The 19,632-nt window shown below is 41.9% G+C and overlaps 1 protein-coding gene across 1 annotated transcript in view; it reads right to left on the minus strand.

The window, feature by feature from the left end:
- The window catches only part of LOC124795469 (ubiquitin carboxyl-terminal hydrolase 35), a 124,236-nt gene that overhangs the window by 67,665 nt on the left and 36,939 nt on the right, over positions 1 to 19,632 (minus strand). The window contains exon 3 of the mRNA XM_047259502.1: positions 17,159 to 17,364. Coding sequence (XP_047115458.1) covers positions 17,159 to 17,364 — 206 coding nt within the window. The remainder of the gene's footprint in view (positions 1 to 17,158; positions 17,365 to 19,632) is intronic.

The raw sequence follows: 19,632 nt of genomic DNA on the forward strand, positions 1-19,632 counted from the left end.
CTAATCAATTGATGTTTGGATGCCTCTGCTGAGATCTTCTCTTGAATCTCTTGACATTTGACATTATCTGAACACTACCAGCTAACAGTGTTCTGCTAACCATGAACTCCACATGATCCTAAAGAATATCCCCACAGAGGGGCCAAAACATCAATCAAGTAGCAGAAAAATTTGAAGGAGAAAATGACGTGGCCTTATGTCCTTGAAGATTTTACCTTCAGTCACCTAATTGTTTAAAATTTGTTTGGATATCCACCCAATGAAATCTGTGTTACAATATTGGCTTTATATCCATATGGAACAAACAGTATGTGAATGCAATATACATCAGTGATCAAATCCTTTAAAAAATTTCTTGGGGACTTCGCCCCCTGACAACCTGACAAAAAACTTGCGTGAAACACATTATGAGATCTAGCATAATACAGGCTCCAAAAAGAAGGAAGTGAAAATAAAACACATAGCAGTTTGACAATAATGATGTAACACCTGTACAAGACCAAATATGTTTTTCATTCTTTGTTTAAAGAGCAAGAAGGTTAAGTATAGGATAGTTAACAGTTATGAGAGGCACCAATGATTGATACGCAATTATGTGCTTGCTAGAAACACTGGAATGGTATTATCATAAAGGACTGAGCACAGAAAGCTTCAAAATATGCATGAGGGATCACCAGCAATGTGTTTGCCACTCATCACCTGGAAGAGCTTTGGCATTACATTTCCCTACAAATCAATAACTGGTGATACATCTTCAGAGAAACACAAAGATTCTCACGACTTTCAGCTAATGAGCTACAACTGTCCGAGTCTACAGGAGGCCTTAGAAATTTACAAAAGTACTTTCTCCTCTCCTTAATCTCACAGGACATGTTTGGGCTGCAGCCTAAAGGCAAGTCGCTGTACGTTGCCTTGTTCTCAGAGACTTGTCATGCTGAGAGCAGCTCTGGACCAAGAATGGCAATCACTTCCTATGGAGGTCAAACATGCAGACATACCCACAATTCACGTTCCCACAATTCACGTTCTCATTCTAGACCTTAAGTTTCCAGAAACCTCCTGTAGATGCAAGGCCAACTGGGCCTCTAGTCTTGTCCAGCTGACATGCTTATTGCATCGTACAAGTGTTCCAGTATTATTGAGAGCTGACTAAACAAAATCTGCATATGAAAATAATCAACATAATAACTAGGGAAACAAACTCGTGCTAAAATTTCACAAAACTTGGCCGTGAGGAACACCAAGTAATAAAGAGAGGGCAAAGAAAGACAAAAACATGCAGGTAAATACTTTATTTTATTCTACACCCACCAACATTACCATCAGGTAATATTGTAGTAAAACAGAAGTCAGAGGTCCATTATTGAACTTTTCTATTAGTCATATTTTACTCTTGTGATAAGTACAATATTCATTAACAGCCAAAATACTGTTACTGTGAGTCTGTCAATTTCAAAAGAAAATTCAATTTCCATTTAGGCTGGAATCCATAAACTGTAAATCCATTCTCACTTCATCATTCACTAAAACAGAAGGCAAATCTCCAATTAACAATTTGTGTTTTGCGCTGCCACACCAAAATTTATGCTGAAAACCTGGCTGCTTTTACCTCATTTTCAGCTACAGTAACTCAGAACATTTTAGTTGCAACAAGCTCCACAGTCATGATAAACTTCTTGAAAGAAATTAGTTTCCTGCATCAGCATGTTTCTAGAATGTTTATGGTATATTTAAAATCTTTATATTAATGCAGAATGTAGACTTTCTATATTAATGCAGAATGTAGACTTTCTTATTAAAAGTGGTGCGTATCTCACCCTTGTATATCCATGAAGCACTTTTTTCATAACACTGTTCACGAAAAGAGGAAAATTTGATCAAGAGCATGTGTTCAGAATTTTTTTTAGAAAACAACCAAATTGTTTAATAATGTAGCAATAGGCTTGTCTTTTGTACAATAGTAACATCTGAGGACCATTTATGAAATAAATATTCTACTTTGTACGAGCAACTTTGAAGCACTTTAATTCAAACTGTGTGACTTTGCACTCAATACATTGGCAATTAGTATCTTTTCATCATACTTTTCCAGTTGGTTTCTCACCTATCTAAGCCCACACTACTCATCTCATCAAGGGCAACTCCCTTTCACTTCAATAGCATATTGGTAGGAGAATTGATATTCGTGCTTCGTAACTCCCTTACGCTCAGCTGCTCATACAGTTTAGTTTGTTCCTTCACGTTTATATCATAGAATTTGTTATTTGCTCAGAAGTATGAGAAAAAATTCCTGCACATGCACTTTTCTTGTCAATGCTTACACTGTATCTATCCTGATAGAGGTCTTATCTGGCATACAATCAGTGGCTGTCCAGTTTTCCATATAGTATGCAATCACCATTGGTCTCGCATTGTCTTCAAGTGTCATAACCATGGGAAAAACTTTACTGCTTGTCCTTGAAGTGGCATGACCCCTGCCTTTCTCGTATGACCCAACCACAAATAGTCGCATTTAAAAATAAAACTACTCTGGAGTTACACACTGAAAGCAGTTTCAACTGTGCCCAATGCGCAGTCGGCATAGGACGACAGACTCCTTGCGAGAGATGCGCAAGGAGGAGTGCCACACAGTCGTCGTCTCCTTGACGGCACGGAGTTTGTTACGGGTGGTCAGACCGCGCCATTCAGCGTCCCAGAGCAGATAACTTTGCGGCGTAAGACCGCCCTCAAATCAGTCTCCGGAAGGCCAATGGCTAGAGTGGGTTCACTGATGGCCTGTTTGGCCAGGCGGTCAACACGTTCATTGCCCGGGATACCGACATGACCGGGGGTCTACACAAAGACCACAACGGGTAAGAGTATGCACGGACTCATGGATAGCCATCACCAGACGAGAACGAGGGAAACACTGGTCAAGAGCTCGTAAACCGCTCAGGGAATCGCTACAGATAACGAAGGACTCACCTGAGCAGGAGCGGATATACTCTAGGGCACGAAAGATGGCAACCAGCTCAGCAGTGTAAACGCTGCAGCCATCCTGCAAGGAACGTTGTTCGGAATGGTCCCCTAGAGTTAGCGCATACCCGACACGACCAGCAACCATCGAACCGTCAGTGTAAACAATGCCAGAGCCCTGATACGTGGCCAGGATGGAATAAAAGCGGCGGCGGAAGGCCTCTGGAGGGACGGAGTCCTTCGGGCCCAGTGCCAAGTCGAGCCGAAGGCAAGGGTGATAACACACCATGGGGGAGTACGCAATGTGGCCCGGAAAGGAGGTGGAACAGTGAAAACCATAAGCCCGGAGAGAAGCTCTTTGACGCGGACCGCGATCGTACAACCAGACCGGGGCCAACGTTCTGGCAGATGGACGACCGATTGCAGGAACAGGAGACGATAGTTTGGATGCCCGGGCAAGCTAAAAACATGGGCAGCATAAGCGGCCAGCAAACGTTGGCGCCGTAACCGCAGGGGAGGGACACCTGCCTCCACTAGTACGCTGTCCACAGGGTTGGTGCGGAAGGCACCAGTGGCAAGTCGTATCCCGCTGTGTAGTATTGGGTCCAGTACCCGCAACGCAGATGGGGAAGCGGAGCCATAAGCCAGGCTCCCATAATCCAGACGGGACTGGATTAACGCCTGGTAGAGCCGTAACAAGGTAGATCAGTCGGCGCCCCAGCTGGTGTGGTTCAAGCATCGCAGAGCATTGAGATGCCGCCAACACGCCTGTTTAAGCTGCCGAATATGAGGCAGCCAAGACAACCGGGCATCAAAAAGTACACCCAAAAACCTGTGGGTCTCCACCACAGCAAGAAGTTCGCCGTCAAGATAAAGCCGCGGCGCAGGATGGACCGTTCGGCGCCGGCAGAAATGCATAACGCGGGTCTTGGCAGCCGAAAACTGAAAACCACGAGCTACAGCCCAAGACTGCGCCTTGCGGATTGTGCCCTGTAGCTGACGTTCAGCAGCTGCAATGCCAATAGAGCTATAGTAAAGGCAGAAGTCATCAGCATACAAGGAAGCAGAGACAGAATTGCCCACGGCCGCAGCGAGCCCGTTAATGGCTATTAGAAACAGGCAGACACTTAAAACAGAACCCTGTGGAACACCGTTCTCCTGGACGTGGGAGGAACTATATGAGGCCGCGACTTGCACGCGGAAGGTACGATACGACAAAAAATTGTGGATAAAAAGCGGCAGAGGACCCCGAAGACCCCATCCATGAAGCGTAGAAAGGATGTGATGACGCCATGTCGTATCGTACGCCTTCCGCATGTCGAAAAAGACAGCGACCAGGTGCTGACGGCGGGCAAAGGCAGTACGGATGGCCGACTCCAGGCTCACCAGATTGTCGGTGGCGGAGTGGCCTTTACGGAACCCACCCTGAGACGGAGCCAGAAGGCCCCGAGACTCCAGTACCCAATTCAAGTATGTGGCCTCAATGGCTTCCTCAGCCAGAGATGGGTTATGTAAGGGGATTGTATCAACCTGTACCACATCAAAAAGGTTGAAGATGACGCAATGAAGCATCGAAACTGGTAGCAACAAAATAAAATAAAATCATAAGGACGGATGTATGTGTTTTTATTTTCTGTCACAAGAGATCAGAGTGGTGGAAAATTTTTACTCTGAAATCTTTTACACAAAGATCCATACCATGCCTGTCTAAAGAAACAGTAGCGTGGTAGCCGCACACTTCTTTCCACACTTGTAGTAAGAATGCCTAGCCAGGTTCAGCCGCTATAGTGTCACGTAAATAATAAAACTGGGTACTTGCTTAGTAGAAATAGCTGATATCACCACCTTCCAAAGAGTAACGTGCCCAAGTTTTAAAACTGCTGGCCACCATCTGCCTTTAGTGTAAATTATACCAGTAAAAGGAGTAAACCACCTTCATTCAAGACTACTCTTGTCTTGTATTTGGACATGTACTAACATTCAGCAGTGTAAGTATAGGCAAACTGCCACCACATTATATTGTTTTAATTTAATAACAAAATTGGTGGAGTCCATTACATTTGGCTTCAGAGCTCTTACCAATATCAAACCTGTCATTAACACATGGATTTAAATATGTTACAGAGGTTATGACTTCTTTCGGTATAATGAAAATTCATTAATCTCAGTTACTGAGTGGAAAGTGACAAGAATTCACAGTAACATAGTATTACTCACATTATTTTGCCAAGCAGATTTTTTGCTTTACTGTTTAAATAACACTTAGGATATAAATCAAGGTTCAGTTCAGAGAAAAACTAACAATTCATTGGTCTTTCAATCAATATGCGATAAATATTTTTTTTACATTTAGCAACCAATACAATATCATTACTAAAAAGTATATTACATTGCCCACTCTGGCTCAGACACTGCAATCCTCTGGACAACTCAGCAATCCTTCAAAGGGACAACTGACATTTTGCAGGGGGAACTCCCTATATAGGAAGTCAGATTGCACTCTTATAAGTATTATACCTCACTGGTCTTTGTTCAAACTTAGTCAGTCTACTACACTGGTCTAATCGAGTGTGGGGTGCGCATTCCCAGGCCATAGACATACCAGACAGGATCAGAAGAGCAATGGGTCTGTACGAAACAACAACTAACACCATCTTTTTCCAAAGAAAAATAATGCTGAATATATTCAAAATCATATCTTCTGGTAAATCTTCCGGGGTGTAAGGTCATGGTCCACGAAACTCTTCAGCTCCTAACGTTTTGTCCAGAGCTGCGCTGGACATCTTCAGACGGGTGTTTCTCCTCTGAAGATGTCCAGCGCAGCTCTGGACAAAACGTTAGGAGCTGAAGAGTTTCATGGACCACGACCTTACATCCCAGAAGGTTTACCAGAAGATATGTCATCCGGTCATGAAAGCTTTCATACTATTCAAAATCATATGATAATTAAGAGGAATACCATTATCAGTTGAAGCTTGCCTAACCATACTACTGTTAACTAAACACGTGTAGTGCAGAAATAGTATACTGAAGAGAAAAGAAGAAATGCAAGCTTCCACAGCTTGCTCATACTATTCAGCAAATAATAATTGAACTGCAGTCTATAATGATAACCTCAATCACTCAGGAAACATAAAAGTATGCCCAGGAATGAAGGGCAATGGTGAGAAAACATGCCTGTGAAATTACAAGTGGCAGATTTTCAGGTAGGCCAATCACGTCCATGTTTTACGGGCATCAGACCAAAACTGTTAAATTTACTACTGCTCTCACATCAGAACACCAAATCTACTCAGTTAAAATGTGGTGAACTGGAATTTGTGCTCCACAGCCACCAGAAATGGATGGGATATCCTGACAGAGTAAAAAGCCATCCGTGACAGGGCCACAACCTATATGGAGATGGAAAACTGTCACTTCATCCTGCCTCTGTAACTGGAAGGAGGAACACCACAAACTTGTAACTACTACTTGTCATCCTATACAGTGAGCACGCATAATTGAACAGCACACACCTCCACAGTTGGCCTAAAGAGGCTGCATCTCATCAGCACAGATGGCACAGCAAGTGCTGCGCCATGTGCAAAACAACCTTATGGCCAGTGCACCAGGCCCTTGGCCACTTTAATGTTTAGATGACAAATATATACTTCACAGACTGTGCCTTAATGTACTCCTTGGTTACATGTGTTTGTACTGATTACTACGTCATTCAGTGCCTTAGTATATTCTTTCATATGGAAGGGGAATAAAAGCTGGTTGGTGAGAATTTTGATATTCTTTTTGTGCAATGTTACAATATTTTTGGCAATGAGTATGGTATTCTACTCTGGGTGTTTCATTTCGAGGTTCACGATGGTCAATATGTCAGTGGAAGAAATTCTTAAATCTCTTGTTGAACAACATCGAGCTCTCACCAACCAGCATCAGGCTCTCCCCATGGTAATACACAATTTGGCAGTAATGTTGACACGACAGGGTTAACCGCCATTGACGCAACCCCCACCATCTTCCCCATATGATGATTCTGCAGAAGATTGGAAAGTATATGAAAAACTCTATTGGCAACATTTCTAAGCTTTTGGTGTCACCAAACCCAATGTGCATAAAGCTTTCTTTCTGTCAAAGATTGCTCCTCGTGTTTATCACCTTTTGGGTTTGCTAGCTCCTCTTCAGGAACCTGCCAGTCTCTCTTTGGATGAAGTGTGTCAGATGCTCTGTATGTATCACTGCAAATGTACTCATGTTATTGCTGCTTGTGTTGAGTTCTACCACTGTCAAAAGTGGCTGCAACAGCCATACAGAGCTCGGGCAGCAGAACTTCACAGGCTTAGTCATTACTGCCAGTTTGCTGCTGAAGCTCACCGGAACACATATGCTGAGCCAATGGTTTGTGATGCTACATTACACTTGGTGCGTAATAGAGAAGATCATTGAAGTGCTTTACAATGTGAAAATTCCTCTCTCACATATTTTTTTTAACATTATCCAGTCTTTTGAAGTGTCCAGGGAAGCTGGAAATATGATAGAACCTTGGTGTGAAATAGCAATCATTGCTTCTCCTCCTCTGCCACTGTTGGTTACCTCATGGAAGGAGGATGATGTCGCAGCCCTGCAATCGCAGTCTCTTCAACACAAGGGGCGGCACCATGCTAAACAGCAACAGCAGCCAGAGTAAAAAAAAAAAGTGGCCGCATGCTCATCTCCCTTCGTGCTCTCGTTGTTTTGCTAAATAGATGCATTTTTATGCATGCCCAAAGCACTGGGTGATGGTCAACTATTGTAAACAAGAACTGGGGGGAGGGGGGGGGGGGGGGGCATATTGCATCTACGTTCGACTCTCAACGTCTTTCATCAGACTTGATAACAGGGATGTGAATAGCGTTTCACAAGTGACGGTAGCCCCGAACAAAATTTACACTTAAGTATATGTTATGAACAAAAGGTTAAAAATGGAAGTGGATACAGGTGCGCTAGTGACTTTGTAAAATTCTCAGACTGGCATTGTCCCTTGTTGGTTGGTGAGTTACAACAAACACCACACACCCATATTGGGACAGTTTTCTACTCCCATAGTGTATAAACCAGTTGTTCAACCTTTGACCTTTTCAGTGGTGGATGATGCCAACACTGAAAACATATTTCGGTTAGCTGCCTTCAAAATTTTTGTATTATCCATTTCAGACAAAGTGTATCTGTTACTGGATCAAGTTCTGTACCAACAACTGAACACACACTGCCTGGAGTTTTCCTCACTCTTTCCAGAAGTTTCAGGTGTGCTACTGATTTCATAACTCACATCCCAATGAAACCAATGGTACATCCCAATTTTTTTTTTTTTCTTTTTTTGTGATCGTCCAATCCCAATAGCTTTGCAGGAGCAATTCAAATCGGAACTCAATCGACTTGCTTACTTGGGTGCTGTCACATCCGTCTCCTCTAGTGCATGGTCTACTCCAGTGGGAATTATAAACAAATCTAACTGCAACCTTTGGCTCTGTGGTGATTTTAAGAAGTCTGTAAATTCACAGTATATTATTGACACATATCCCTTACTCCATCAGGTTGAACTCCTGGCACAGCTTTCTGGACACCAATATTTTTTCAAAATAGACTTTGCAGAAGTCTATTTGAAACTGCCTCTGGATGACAATTCTAAAATTATCCTCGTAGTGAATTTCCCCTTTGGGATATACCAATACCAGTGCCTGCCATTCAGTGACACTAGCGCTCCCGCCATTTTCCTATGATTTTTGAAGAAACTCACAGCCTCTGTGCTGGGGTGCATTGATTACCTGGATGATATTGTTGTCTCCAGTTCCATAACAGGTGAATACTTGTGAAATCTTTGTGGGCTGTTGGTGGTGCTGCAGGCCGCCAGGTTGAAATCACAGTTTTTTTCAGCCATCTATCATCAGTCTTGGTTTTGTAGTCTAGCATGCTGGCATGAAGACTTGACACCAGCATGTCAATACCATTGCAGCTTTGCTGCATCCTACTAACCTCAAAAAGTTGCATGCCTGTCTTGGTAATATTCCATACTGCCATTAGTTTCCTCCTCATGTGGCTGCAGCAGATCAGCCCCCTCTTAGGTAAAAGTGTTCCTTTTCACTAGTCGCCTACCTGCAAGTGTGCTTTTATGCTGTTGATGTCAAAATTACACTTAGCCCCTTGCTTTGTTATCTTTCAACCATGCCAACATCTTGTTTTGCCACAGACAACTTCCAGTATAGCTGGGGCCATTCTTGTGCACAAATACATGGACAGTTCCAAACGCCCTATTGTGTACGCTTCCAAAACCCTGAATTAACTTGCAACTACTGTGTACACATTAAAACAATTCCATGTTTTCCTGTTGTTGTGGTCTTCAGTCCTGAGACTGGTTTGATGCAGCTCTCCATGCTACTCTATCCTGTGCAAGCTTCTTCATCTCCCAGTACCTACTGCAACCTACATCCTTCTGAATCTGCTTAGTGTATTCATCTCTTGGTCTCCCTCTACGATTTTTACCCTCCACGCTGCCCTCCAATGCTAAATTTGTGATCCCTTGATGCCACAAAACATGTCCTACCAACCGATCCCTTCTTCTAGTCAAGTTGTGCCACAAACTTCTCTTCTCCCCAATCCTATTCAATACCTCCTCATTAGTTACGTGATCTACCCACCTTATCTTCAGCATTCTTCTGTAGCACCACATTTCGAAAGCTTCTATTCTCTTCTTGTCCAAACTGGTTATCGTCCATGTTTCACTTCCATACATGGCTACACTCCATACAAATACTTTCAGAAACGACTTCCTGACACTTAAATCTATACTTGATGTTAACAAATTTCTCTTCCCAGTCTACATTTTATATCCTCTCTACTTCGACCATCATCAGTTATTTTACTCCCTAAATAGCAAAACTCCTTTACTACTTTAAGTGTCTCATTTCCTAATCTAATCCCCTCAGCATCACCCGATTTAATTTGACTACATTCCATTATCCTCGTTTTGCTTTTGTTGATGTTCATCTTATATCCTCCTTTCAAGACACTGTCCATTCCGTTCAACTGCTCTTCCAAGTCCTTTGCTGTCTCTGACAGAATTACAATGTCATCGGCGAACCTCAAAGTTTTTATTTCTTCTCCATGGATTTTAATACCTACTCCGAATTTTTCTTTTGTTTCCTTTACTGCTTGCTCAATATACAGATTGAATAAGATCGGGGAGAGGCTACAACCCTGTCTCACTCCTTTCCCAACCACTGCTTCCCTTTCATGCCCCTCGACTCTTATAACTGCCATCTGGTTTCTGTACAAATTGTAAATAGCCTTTCGCTCCCTGTATTTTACCCCTGCCACCTTTAGAATGTGAAAGAGAGTATTCCAGTCAACATTGTCAAAAGCTTTCCCTAAGTCTACAAATGCTAGAAACGTGGGTTTGCCTTTTCTTAATCTTTCTTCTAAGATAAGTCGTAAGGTTAGTATTGCCTCACGTGTTCCAACATTTCTACGGAATCCAAACTGATCTTCCCCGAGGTCCGCTTCTACCAGTTTTTCCATTCGTCTGTAAAGAATTCGCGTTAGTATTTTGCAGCTGTGACTTATTAAACTGATAGTTCGGTGATTTTCACATCTGTCAACACCTGCTTTCTTTGGGATTGTAATTATTATATTCTTCTTGAAGTCTGTGGGTATTTCGCCTGTCTCAAACATCTTGCTCACCAGATGGTACAGTTTTGTTATGACTGGCTCTCCCAAGGCCATCAGTAGTTCTAATGGAATGTTGTCTACTCCCGGGGCCTTGTTTCGACTCAGGTCTTTCAGTGCTCTGTCAAACTCTTCACGCAGTATCTTATCTCCCATTTTGTCTTCATCTACATCCTCTTCCATTTCCATAATATTGTCCTCAAGCACATCGCCCTTGTATAAACCCTCTATATACTTCTTCCGCCTTTCTGCCTTCCCTTCTTTGCTTAGAACTGGGTTGCCATCTGAGCTCTTGATATTCATACAAGTGGTTCTCTTCTCTCCAAAGGTCTCTTTAATTTTCCTGTAGGCAGTATCTATCTTACCCCTAGTGAGACAAGCCTCTACATCCTTACATTTGTCCTCTAGCCATCCCTGCTTAGCCATTTTGCACTTCCTGTCGATCTCATTTTTGAGACGTTTGTATTCCTTTTTGCCTGCTTCATTTACTGCATTTTTATATTTTCTCCTTTCATCAATTAAATTCAATATTTCTTCTGTTACCCAAGGATTTCTATTAGCCCTCGTCTTTTTACCTACTTGATCCTCTGCTGCCTTCACTATTTCATCCCTCAGAGCTACCCATTCTTCTTCTACTGTATTTCTTTCCCCCATTCCTGCCAATTGTTCCCTTATGCTCTCCCTGAAACTCTGTACAACTTCTGGTTTAGTCAGTTTATCCAGGTCCCATCTCCTTAAATTCCCGCCTTTTTGCAGTTTCTTCAGTTTCAATCTGCAGTTCATAACCAATAGATTGTCGTCAGAATCCACATCTGCCCCTGGAAATGTCTTACAATTTAAAACCTGGTTCCTAAAGCTCTGTCTTACCATTATGTAATCTATCTGATACCTTTTAGTATCTCCAGGATTCTTCCAGGTATACAACCTTCTTTCATGATTCTTGAACCAAGTGTTAGCTATGATTAAGTTATGCTCTGTGCAAAATTCTACAAGGCGGCTTCCTCTTTCATTTCTTCCCCCCCCCCCCCCCCCCCTTCCATGTTCACCTACTATGTTTCCTTCTCTCCCTTTTCCTACTGACAAATTCCAGTCACCCATGACTATTAAATTTTCGTCTCCCTTCACTACCTGAATAATTTCTTTTATCTCGTCATACATTTCATCAATTTCTTCATCATCTGCAGAGCTAGTTGGCTTATAAACTTGTACTAGTGTAGTACGCATGGGCTTTGTGTCTATCTTGGCCACAATAATGCGTTCACTATGCTGTTTGTAGTAGCTAACCCGCACTCCTATTTTTTTATTCATTATTAAACCTACTCCTGCATTACCCCTATCTGATTTTGTATTTATAACCCTGTATTTGCCTGACCAAAAGTCTTGTTCCTCCTGCCACCGAACTTCACTAATTCCCACTATATCTAACTTTAAGCTATCCATTTCCCTTTTTAAATTTTCTAACCTACTTGCCCGAAAAGGGATCTGACATTCCACGCTCCGATCCGTAGAACGGCAGTTTCTTTCTCCTGATAACGACGTCCTCTTGAGTAGTCCCCGCCCGGAGATCTGAATGGGGGAGTATTTTACCTCCGGAATATTTTACCCAAGAGGACGCCATCATCATTAACCATACAGTAAAGCTGCATGACCTCGGGAAAAATTACGGCTGCAGTTTCCCCTTGCTTTCAACCGTTTGCAGTACCAGCACAGCAAGGCCGTTTTGGTTAGCATTACAAGGCCAGATCAGTCAATCATCCAGACTGTTGCCCCTGCAACTACTCAAAAGGCTGCTGCACCTCTTCAGGAACCACACATTTGTCTGGCCTCTCAACAGATACCCCTCCATTGTGGTTGCACCTACGGTACGGCTATCTGTATCGCTGAGGCACGCAAGCCTCCCCACCAACGGCAAGGCCCATGGTTCATGCATGTTTTCCTATAAAGTCATAAATTTCATGTGATTAATGATCACAAAACTCTTGTTTCTCATTTCCATCCTTCAGCATATCTACCGGGCAAAGTAGCCCATCATCTGCAATGCTGGGTTCTGCTTTTCTCACGCTAAAACTACAAGATTCACTTCCAACCCACAGCACAACACACTAACATAGACTCTCTTTCTCAGTTGCCGATTGGCCCCAATCCAGCATCTGATCAGAATTTTGCAGGTCCTTTCCTTAACTCCTTTTGGCTTGTAATAGTTGATGCTTTCTCATAATTTCCTTATAGCATTTGTTGCCCTACCACATCCACAGCAGCTACAGCTCATGACCATCGCTAAGATTTTTTTCTTGGAAGTATGCTTGTGACTGACACTGGCCATATTTGTGTCGCAGAATTTTGAATATTTTTGCATAAAGGGTGGCATCAGGCATGTTATGGTCCCTCCTTTTCATCCTCAGTCCAATGGTGCCGTGGAGTGGCTGGCCCATACTTTCAAAACTAAGATGAAAAGATATATCGCACAGTCTTCTCCTGAGGAAGCACTTGATAGGTTCTTGAGTTCATATAGGTACACTCTGGTTGGCAATAGTAGCAAGGCAGAGATACTTCACTGCTGCAGGCCGCATGCTGCTTCATCTGTTCAGGCTGCCACCTGGCCTCCTGCTGGCATCCGTCTCTCAGCAGTTCCATTAAGGTTCTGCTACTTGTAACTTTAGGTTTGGCCTGTGCCCTAAGTGGATAGCAGCAGTTATTCACCACTGTCAAAGCTGACACCATATAGTCTGCCAATCAATAGATGGAAAATCACAGAATACCAACTGAAATGGGGAATGTTTTTCACCAGTGGCACAGAACCACGAATGCTGTTGGCTTAGAAAAGTAAACTCCTTAATAAATCAAAAACATTGGAATGTATACTTCCTGATTAATAAGCTACAAGAGGAAGCAGTAAAAGCTATATTTGAAATTGAAAGAGATCTCATTTGTCTTCCTCTTCAAAACAGAGGAAAAAGATACACAAGATCACAAACAAAGGGTTAAAATACATCGTAGGCTTTAAGGTGTTTAAAATCTCTGGCTTTCTTATAAAAAGTTAAGTGAGAAATTAAAATTCATAAAATAAGACAAGAAGTTTAATCATTTGCTGCAGTAACATTGCAGAAGAAAAAAAAAACATAAAAACTTAATAATTATAAAATGGGAAGGGATGTTCGTATTACAAAACGACTGGCAGAGCCTGCCCCACTGTTGCAGTTTTCTTTGACAGTCTGAAAACCCATAGCTACAATACACTCATGTTGATAAAAAATAGAACACCTTGAAAGACTAGAGACAGGACGTTTATATTCACAGGACACATACATTAGTATGTTCTTTAGAAATGGTTAGCATTTGAACCATGTCGGCCTACAAGTTCAATGTCCTCAACGATACCATGGCTCACATTGTTGCTATAAACTGAAGGTAATGGATCAGTGTGCTGGGAAATTGCTGGTCGTATGGGACGAAGTGTTTCAGCAGTGCAAGTGGCGTGTGAAGAATGGTTCACAGAAGGCCACAAACACTGTGAGATGGGTCAGGTTGTACCATCCAGATCCCCCCCCCCCCCCTCCCCCGAGAAGATCGACACTTCATCCGAGGACAGATCTGCACAGCTCTTGCGCATCAGTGGAACAATGTAACACATCGCACACTATCAAGGGCGAGAGCCCATCACCGTTTATTACAGCATGGGTTACGTGCGTGTTGTCCACTTCCCCACCTACCTTTGACAAATGTGCAGAAACATGCTAGATGCCAATGGTGTATGGAGAGACATCTCTGGGAACAAGAATGGCATCAGATAGTGCTTTTGGAAGAATCTGGGTTCTGTTCATTTGAAAATGATGGCTATATTTTGGTTTGCTGTGGACACAGGGAGTGCCATCACAGTGACTGCATTTACACAGGGCATACAATGCCAACTCGAGACCTTATGATGTGGGGTTCTACTGGGTACAAACCACAAGTCACAGCTGGGTGTATGTCCTGGGCACTGTGACCAGTGTGACCTACACATTCTGCAACCCGTAGCCATACCCTTTCTGCACAACACATCAGATTTTTTTTTTTTTTTTTTCAACAAGACAATATACGTCCACATGTCGCTGCATGAACACGTGCCTTCTTGGTGTCACACGATGTCAGCCTTTTACCCTGGCTCTTCAGATCACCAATAAGAAATATGTGGGATGTGGTGAAATGAGTGGTGCTGCACTGAGACTCAATGCCAACCACCACAGATGAATTTCGGAACAGGTAAATGCAGCATGGATGGCTATACCACAGGACTTCAGCTGTGCCTTACATGCATTGATGCCATCATGCTTGGGACGAGTTATCAGGGTCCAAGGCAGACACTGTGATTACTAAGCAACAGGACACTTGCTGAAATGAGGTGACTGCAATGCTAATCATTTTTGTAGAACATACCAATGTATGTATCCTGTGAATATGACTATCCTATCTCAAGGTGTTCTGTTTTTTCTGAACATGAGTATCTGTGGTCTGAAACACCATGTTGACATCATGCGTTGCAAAGCCCATGGCCAGAAATCACACTACACCCCATGCCCTAAGCACAACACATTTTTAAATATAAAGTGCATTGAGATACAGAGTACACAGTTTCCCGCATTGTGGTAGCTTATCAAATATGAGGCCCAGATACTTCAGCAAATATTTAAAGTATAAAATGAAGTCCTTCATTCTAAGTTATCAATGAACACTTAAACCAGCACACTCATATTTTTCCTGTAAATGGTTAAAACGAAATTTGGTGTCCATTCCACCAGCCTCCTGTTATCCACAGTTGACATGTACTTGCTACAGGGCTGCAAAATATACCAAAATGCATAAGGTTATCTTGCGTAAAATGAACATATAGAATATCTCCATCGCATTACCTTAAATAAAGTGTACACGAGAGGAGGGTCCATGAGAAACGGACCAGAAGATGTCGCTGGAAAGTTCATACGTCGAGCTGTCTGGAGTACTTAAGCTTCAAGTTATATCATAAGACTTCCATGTCCACAGCACTAAATAAAATGCATTTTTTCATGTGACATCTACTCAACTTCCAATAGATCATCATCTACATATTTTCCTATCTCATCAAATTCAACTATGAACATTCTTGACTTGTCTGCTACACTTTTATCTGGTAGAACGTTGTCCTAACCACAATTTCATTTTCTTTGTGGCCACAATTAAATCTTCCATTCTAGCATTCTAGTCTGCTTTCTAATCCCTTTGTTTACTTTCTCTCTCCCATAGCGATCATCAAAACCCATTCATATTACTCACAGAGTAACCATCAACCATCAGTTTTTGAACTGTTTTCACTTTAAAGATTCAAGTCCACATAGCCAAAACACATTGAATATAAAAATTTCATTTCTGACACATCAGAAGCTTATTTTTTAAAACTTTTGCCAAAATCACTTCACTTCAAGCATATGTACATTACTTTAGTAACTAATTTTCAATCTTAGCTTCAAACTTGGTGCAGTAAATTCTCTTGTCATTATTGAAGTTTATCTGCACTAAAAGCAAAGTGATGTGACGTCATGAAGTTAAATAGCTTTATGCTTAACTAACTGGCACACCAACTGGCTGTAACACTTGCTAATTGGGAATAATGTTGGAGCGGAGATCATGCAACTTCAAGTTCTGAATACAATTTACAATAGAGCTTTATTATTCTAATTTGATAGAAGCTGCAATAAAAGTGACATTGTGGTAATAGTGTGTGTTTCCAACCAATAGGTTCAGCTCAATGTTTCTCACTGGCGCAAACAACAAAGAATACAAGGGGTGAGGAACTGTAGTTCTCTGTGTCATCACTTGCACTGTTCCCTACCACAATGTCCCTCTTCCCCCCATCTCCTTCCACCTTCCTGAGGTCAGTATTTCCTTCATTGCAGAAGGCTGTCTACTCAGTTTTATACACAAATGAGAAAAAATGAAGGACATAATGAAAAATGGTAACTATTGCCACAGTTCTATGTGCAGTTATTAAAACTTAAAATTGGCAGCAAAATAGCATAATTAATGAATTACCATCTTCTTTGAATGTTGTGGCCCTTCTGTGTTTAGGAAATTAATATAAGAACACAAAGTGATAGTAAATGATTATTTTGGGATAAAGACAACAAGCATTACTGCCAAGATTTAAGTCAATGAATGGAGACTTATAACTGCTAGTGTGCTTCACCATATACTACTGAGGATTCTTCCTCAAGCAAAGGATTACACGACAATATGCCTGTCAACCTGTGAAGAAGTTTTTCTTAAAAATATATTGCTATTTTTTTCTCAGATATTTCTTTTTGAGCACTACTCTGGCTTTCGTTTTCTACAACGATACAAAACAAAATTAAATCACATAGATTTCTACCTCAATACAAAAACAATTAACTCTAAATAATTTAGAAATTACGCTTTGAAATCTGGAAGTGTGTTACATTAACTAAGTTATTATACAAATGTATTCCAATACATGTTTCACTAATTCTGGAAAACCTACCTAGATCGCTCCCCCTCTCAAGGCACCACTCTACAAGTAGAAGTATCTCCTGAGGATTGTTTGGTGGCTTGGTGCCTATAAACAAATCCTTAATAACAGTTGCATTCAGCAATGAACCAAAGCACACACCTGGTTTTTTTGCCAAACATCTTAAAATTCTCCACCCTACAGTGATGTTTCGGGGATTCTCACTGTTGCGTACAAGGCTGAAAAAAAGGGAAAAAAAAGAAGTGGTCATAAATCATGCTGTATACAAACAATGAACTCAACTAATTGAATTATCAATTATTTTGTAACATAATGAAACATAATAGCTGGAATACAAACAGTGGAATGACTGAAAAAAATCACTATACAGTGCAGACATAGAGTAGCTCACATATACAAAAAAAAAAGGTTTAATGTTATAGTACTATTTATTCCCACCCTCACTATAGGTACACCCTTCTGGGTCCCTCTCAACCTTGGATCTGTCCTCCTTTTACCATCACCAACCTATCCTCCACTCCTTTCTAAGGACAGAAAAGTTGATTCTGAAAGTCAGAAAATGTTTCACTTCATTTGTGTCCATTAGCATACTAAACATTTTGTCTCCTGGAAGTAAGTAATGGGCAGCCATTCTGCCTCATAATTTGTTGGCTCTCTTGACTGAACCTTCCTGTTATACAATTAAGTTCTATTTGAGTTAAAATTAGTGTTCACTTTTCTCGAGTATGTCAAATTTTGCATCACCCATTGGCAATAATGTTTAGAAGAATGTAGCTGCAACCAGTATTTCTTACTGGTCACAAGAAACACTTGAACACTGACTTCTTAACAGTAAAGATCTGTTGGGTGGGTTATACCAGTAAACTTCAGATGCAGATGTCATACATATATGAAGTATGATCAGGAAAAGCATTTTTTTCACATCAAACTAATCAATAATTACACAGAAATTATACTACAAATGAAAGATATTAAAGCAGAATTCAGGAGTAATGTAAACAACAAATTTAAAGTCAATCGTTCACTTGCAACAGAATTGTTCACACAACTTAGGAAGGACCGTCAATTGCAGAACAGGCAAAGAGCACACAGTATAACATTTACCATAGTTTATAACAGCTCCCTTCCACTAAAACAAAGAAATTGCTTCAGTAGCAACCAGCCAATGCTGAAAATGAAACTTATCAGAATACCATGTCCGAGTAGTGGATGTTATATTAAGAGATTATGGCAAAATCAGGTACCGTTTGTGGCATATATATTCCACGTTTGAGTATCCACAATATTATGAAAAGGATAAACTGCTACTCAATGTAAAGATAACACACTGAGCTGTGTCAGGAGCAATGAAAAGGTTGTTACACATTGAGTTTTCGGGCACACACATTTGACCACTATCTCTAGCCACTGAAGCCAGAATGCAACTACCACATTGAATGAAAGCAGTAATCTGGAGTGGGGTGGGGAAGGGAGAGAAACAAGCCAGAGTACAGGTGTGGGAAGAGAAGAGCGCTGTCTGCCAGAGCATGGGGTTAGATGGCAATTGGACAAGGCTGCCAAGCATCAGGAGACTATGGAGGAGGGAGGGGGAGGAGCAGTAACAGAGAGGGGGGAGGAGAAAAGAATGGTTTAATATCAATGGGTGCAGTGTCAGTCAGTGAGCAGTGCACACTGAGGATGACGGGATACGGACTGGGAGGAGGTGATATGACAGAGGGGACAAAAACTGTAGGGTGGAGGATGTGGGGACTGAACGTTACCACAGGTTGTTGCTGTGTAATTTTAGGAGCAGAAAATGTCTTTTAAGGATAACTCCCATCTGTGCAGTTCAGGTAAGCGGGTGGTGGAGGGAAGGATCCAGACGCCCCAGGTGTGAAACAGCCACTGAACTCAAGCACGTTATGTTCAGCTGCTTGTTGTGCCACAAGGCGGCCCAGCTCACTCTTGCTCACAGTTTGCTTGATGACCATTCATAATGGTGGACAATATAAAAAGCTGTGCAATGATTGCAGCAGAACTGGTACATGACATGGTTGCTTTCAAAGGTGATCCAAACTCTGATGGGATAGGGTAAGTCTGTGACAGGGCTGAAACAGGAAATGGATGAAAGGCAAAATCTCACTTTTGGTGGGATGGGAAGGATCTTGGGTACAATGTCCCTCATAGCAGGGCATGATTATAGATAATCAAAGCTTTGATGAAGGATGTGGTTCATCTGTTCCAGCCCACAGTGGTACTGAGTGACAAAAGGGAGGGAGGGGGGGGGGGGGGGGGCTCCTTTATACCTGGTTCTTGGGGGGTGGTGGGAGGATTGAGGGCATATGGGGAATATGTTTGTGTAGTAGGTGGGGGTAGTGCCTGTCTGTGAAGGCCTTTGTGAGACTAACAGCATGCTGGGCAAGGGGTTCTTGTCACTGCAGATATGCCGTCCCCAGGTGGCCAGGAACTGATTTTTTTTTGTGTGGGAAGGATGGTGTCTATCGAAA

This window comes from Schistocerca piceifrons, chromosome 4, assembly GCF_021461385.2.
Source record: "Schistocerca piceifrons isolate TAMUIC-IGC-003096 chromosome 4, iqSchPice1.1, whole genome shotgun sequence".
NCBI classification, from domain to species: domain Eukaryota; kingdom Metazoa; phylum Arthropoda; class Insecta; order Orthoptera; family Acrididae; genus Schistocerca; species Schistocerca piceifrons.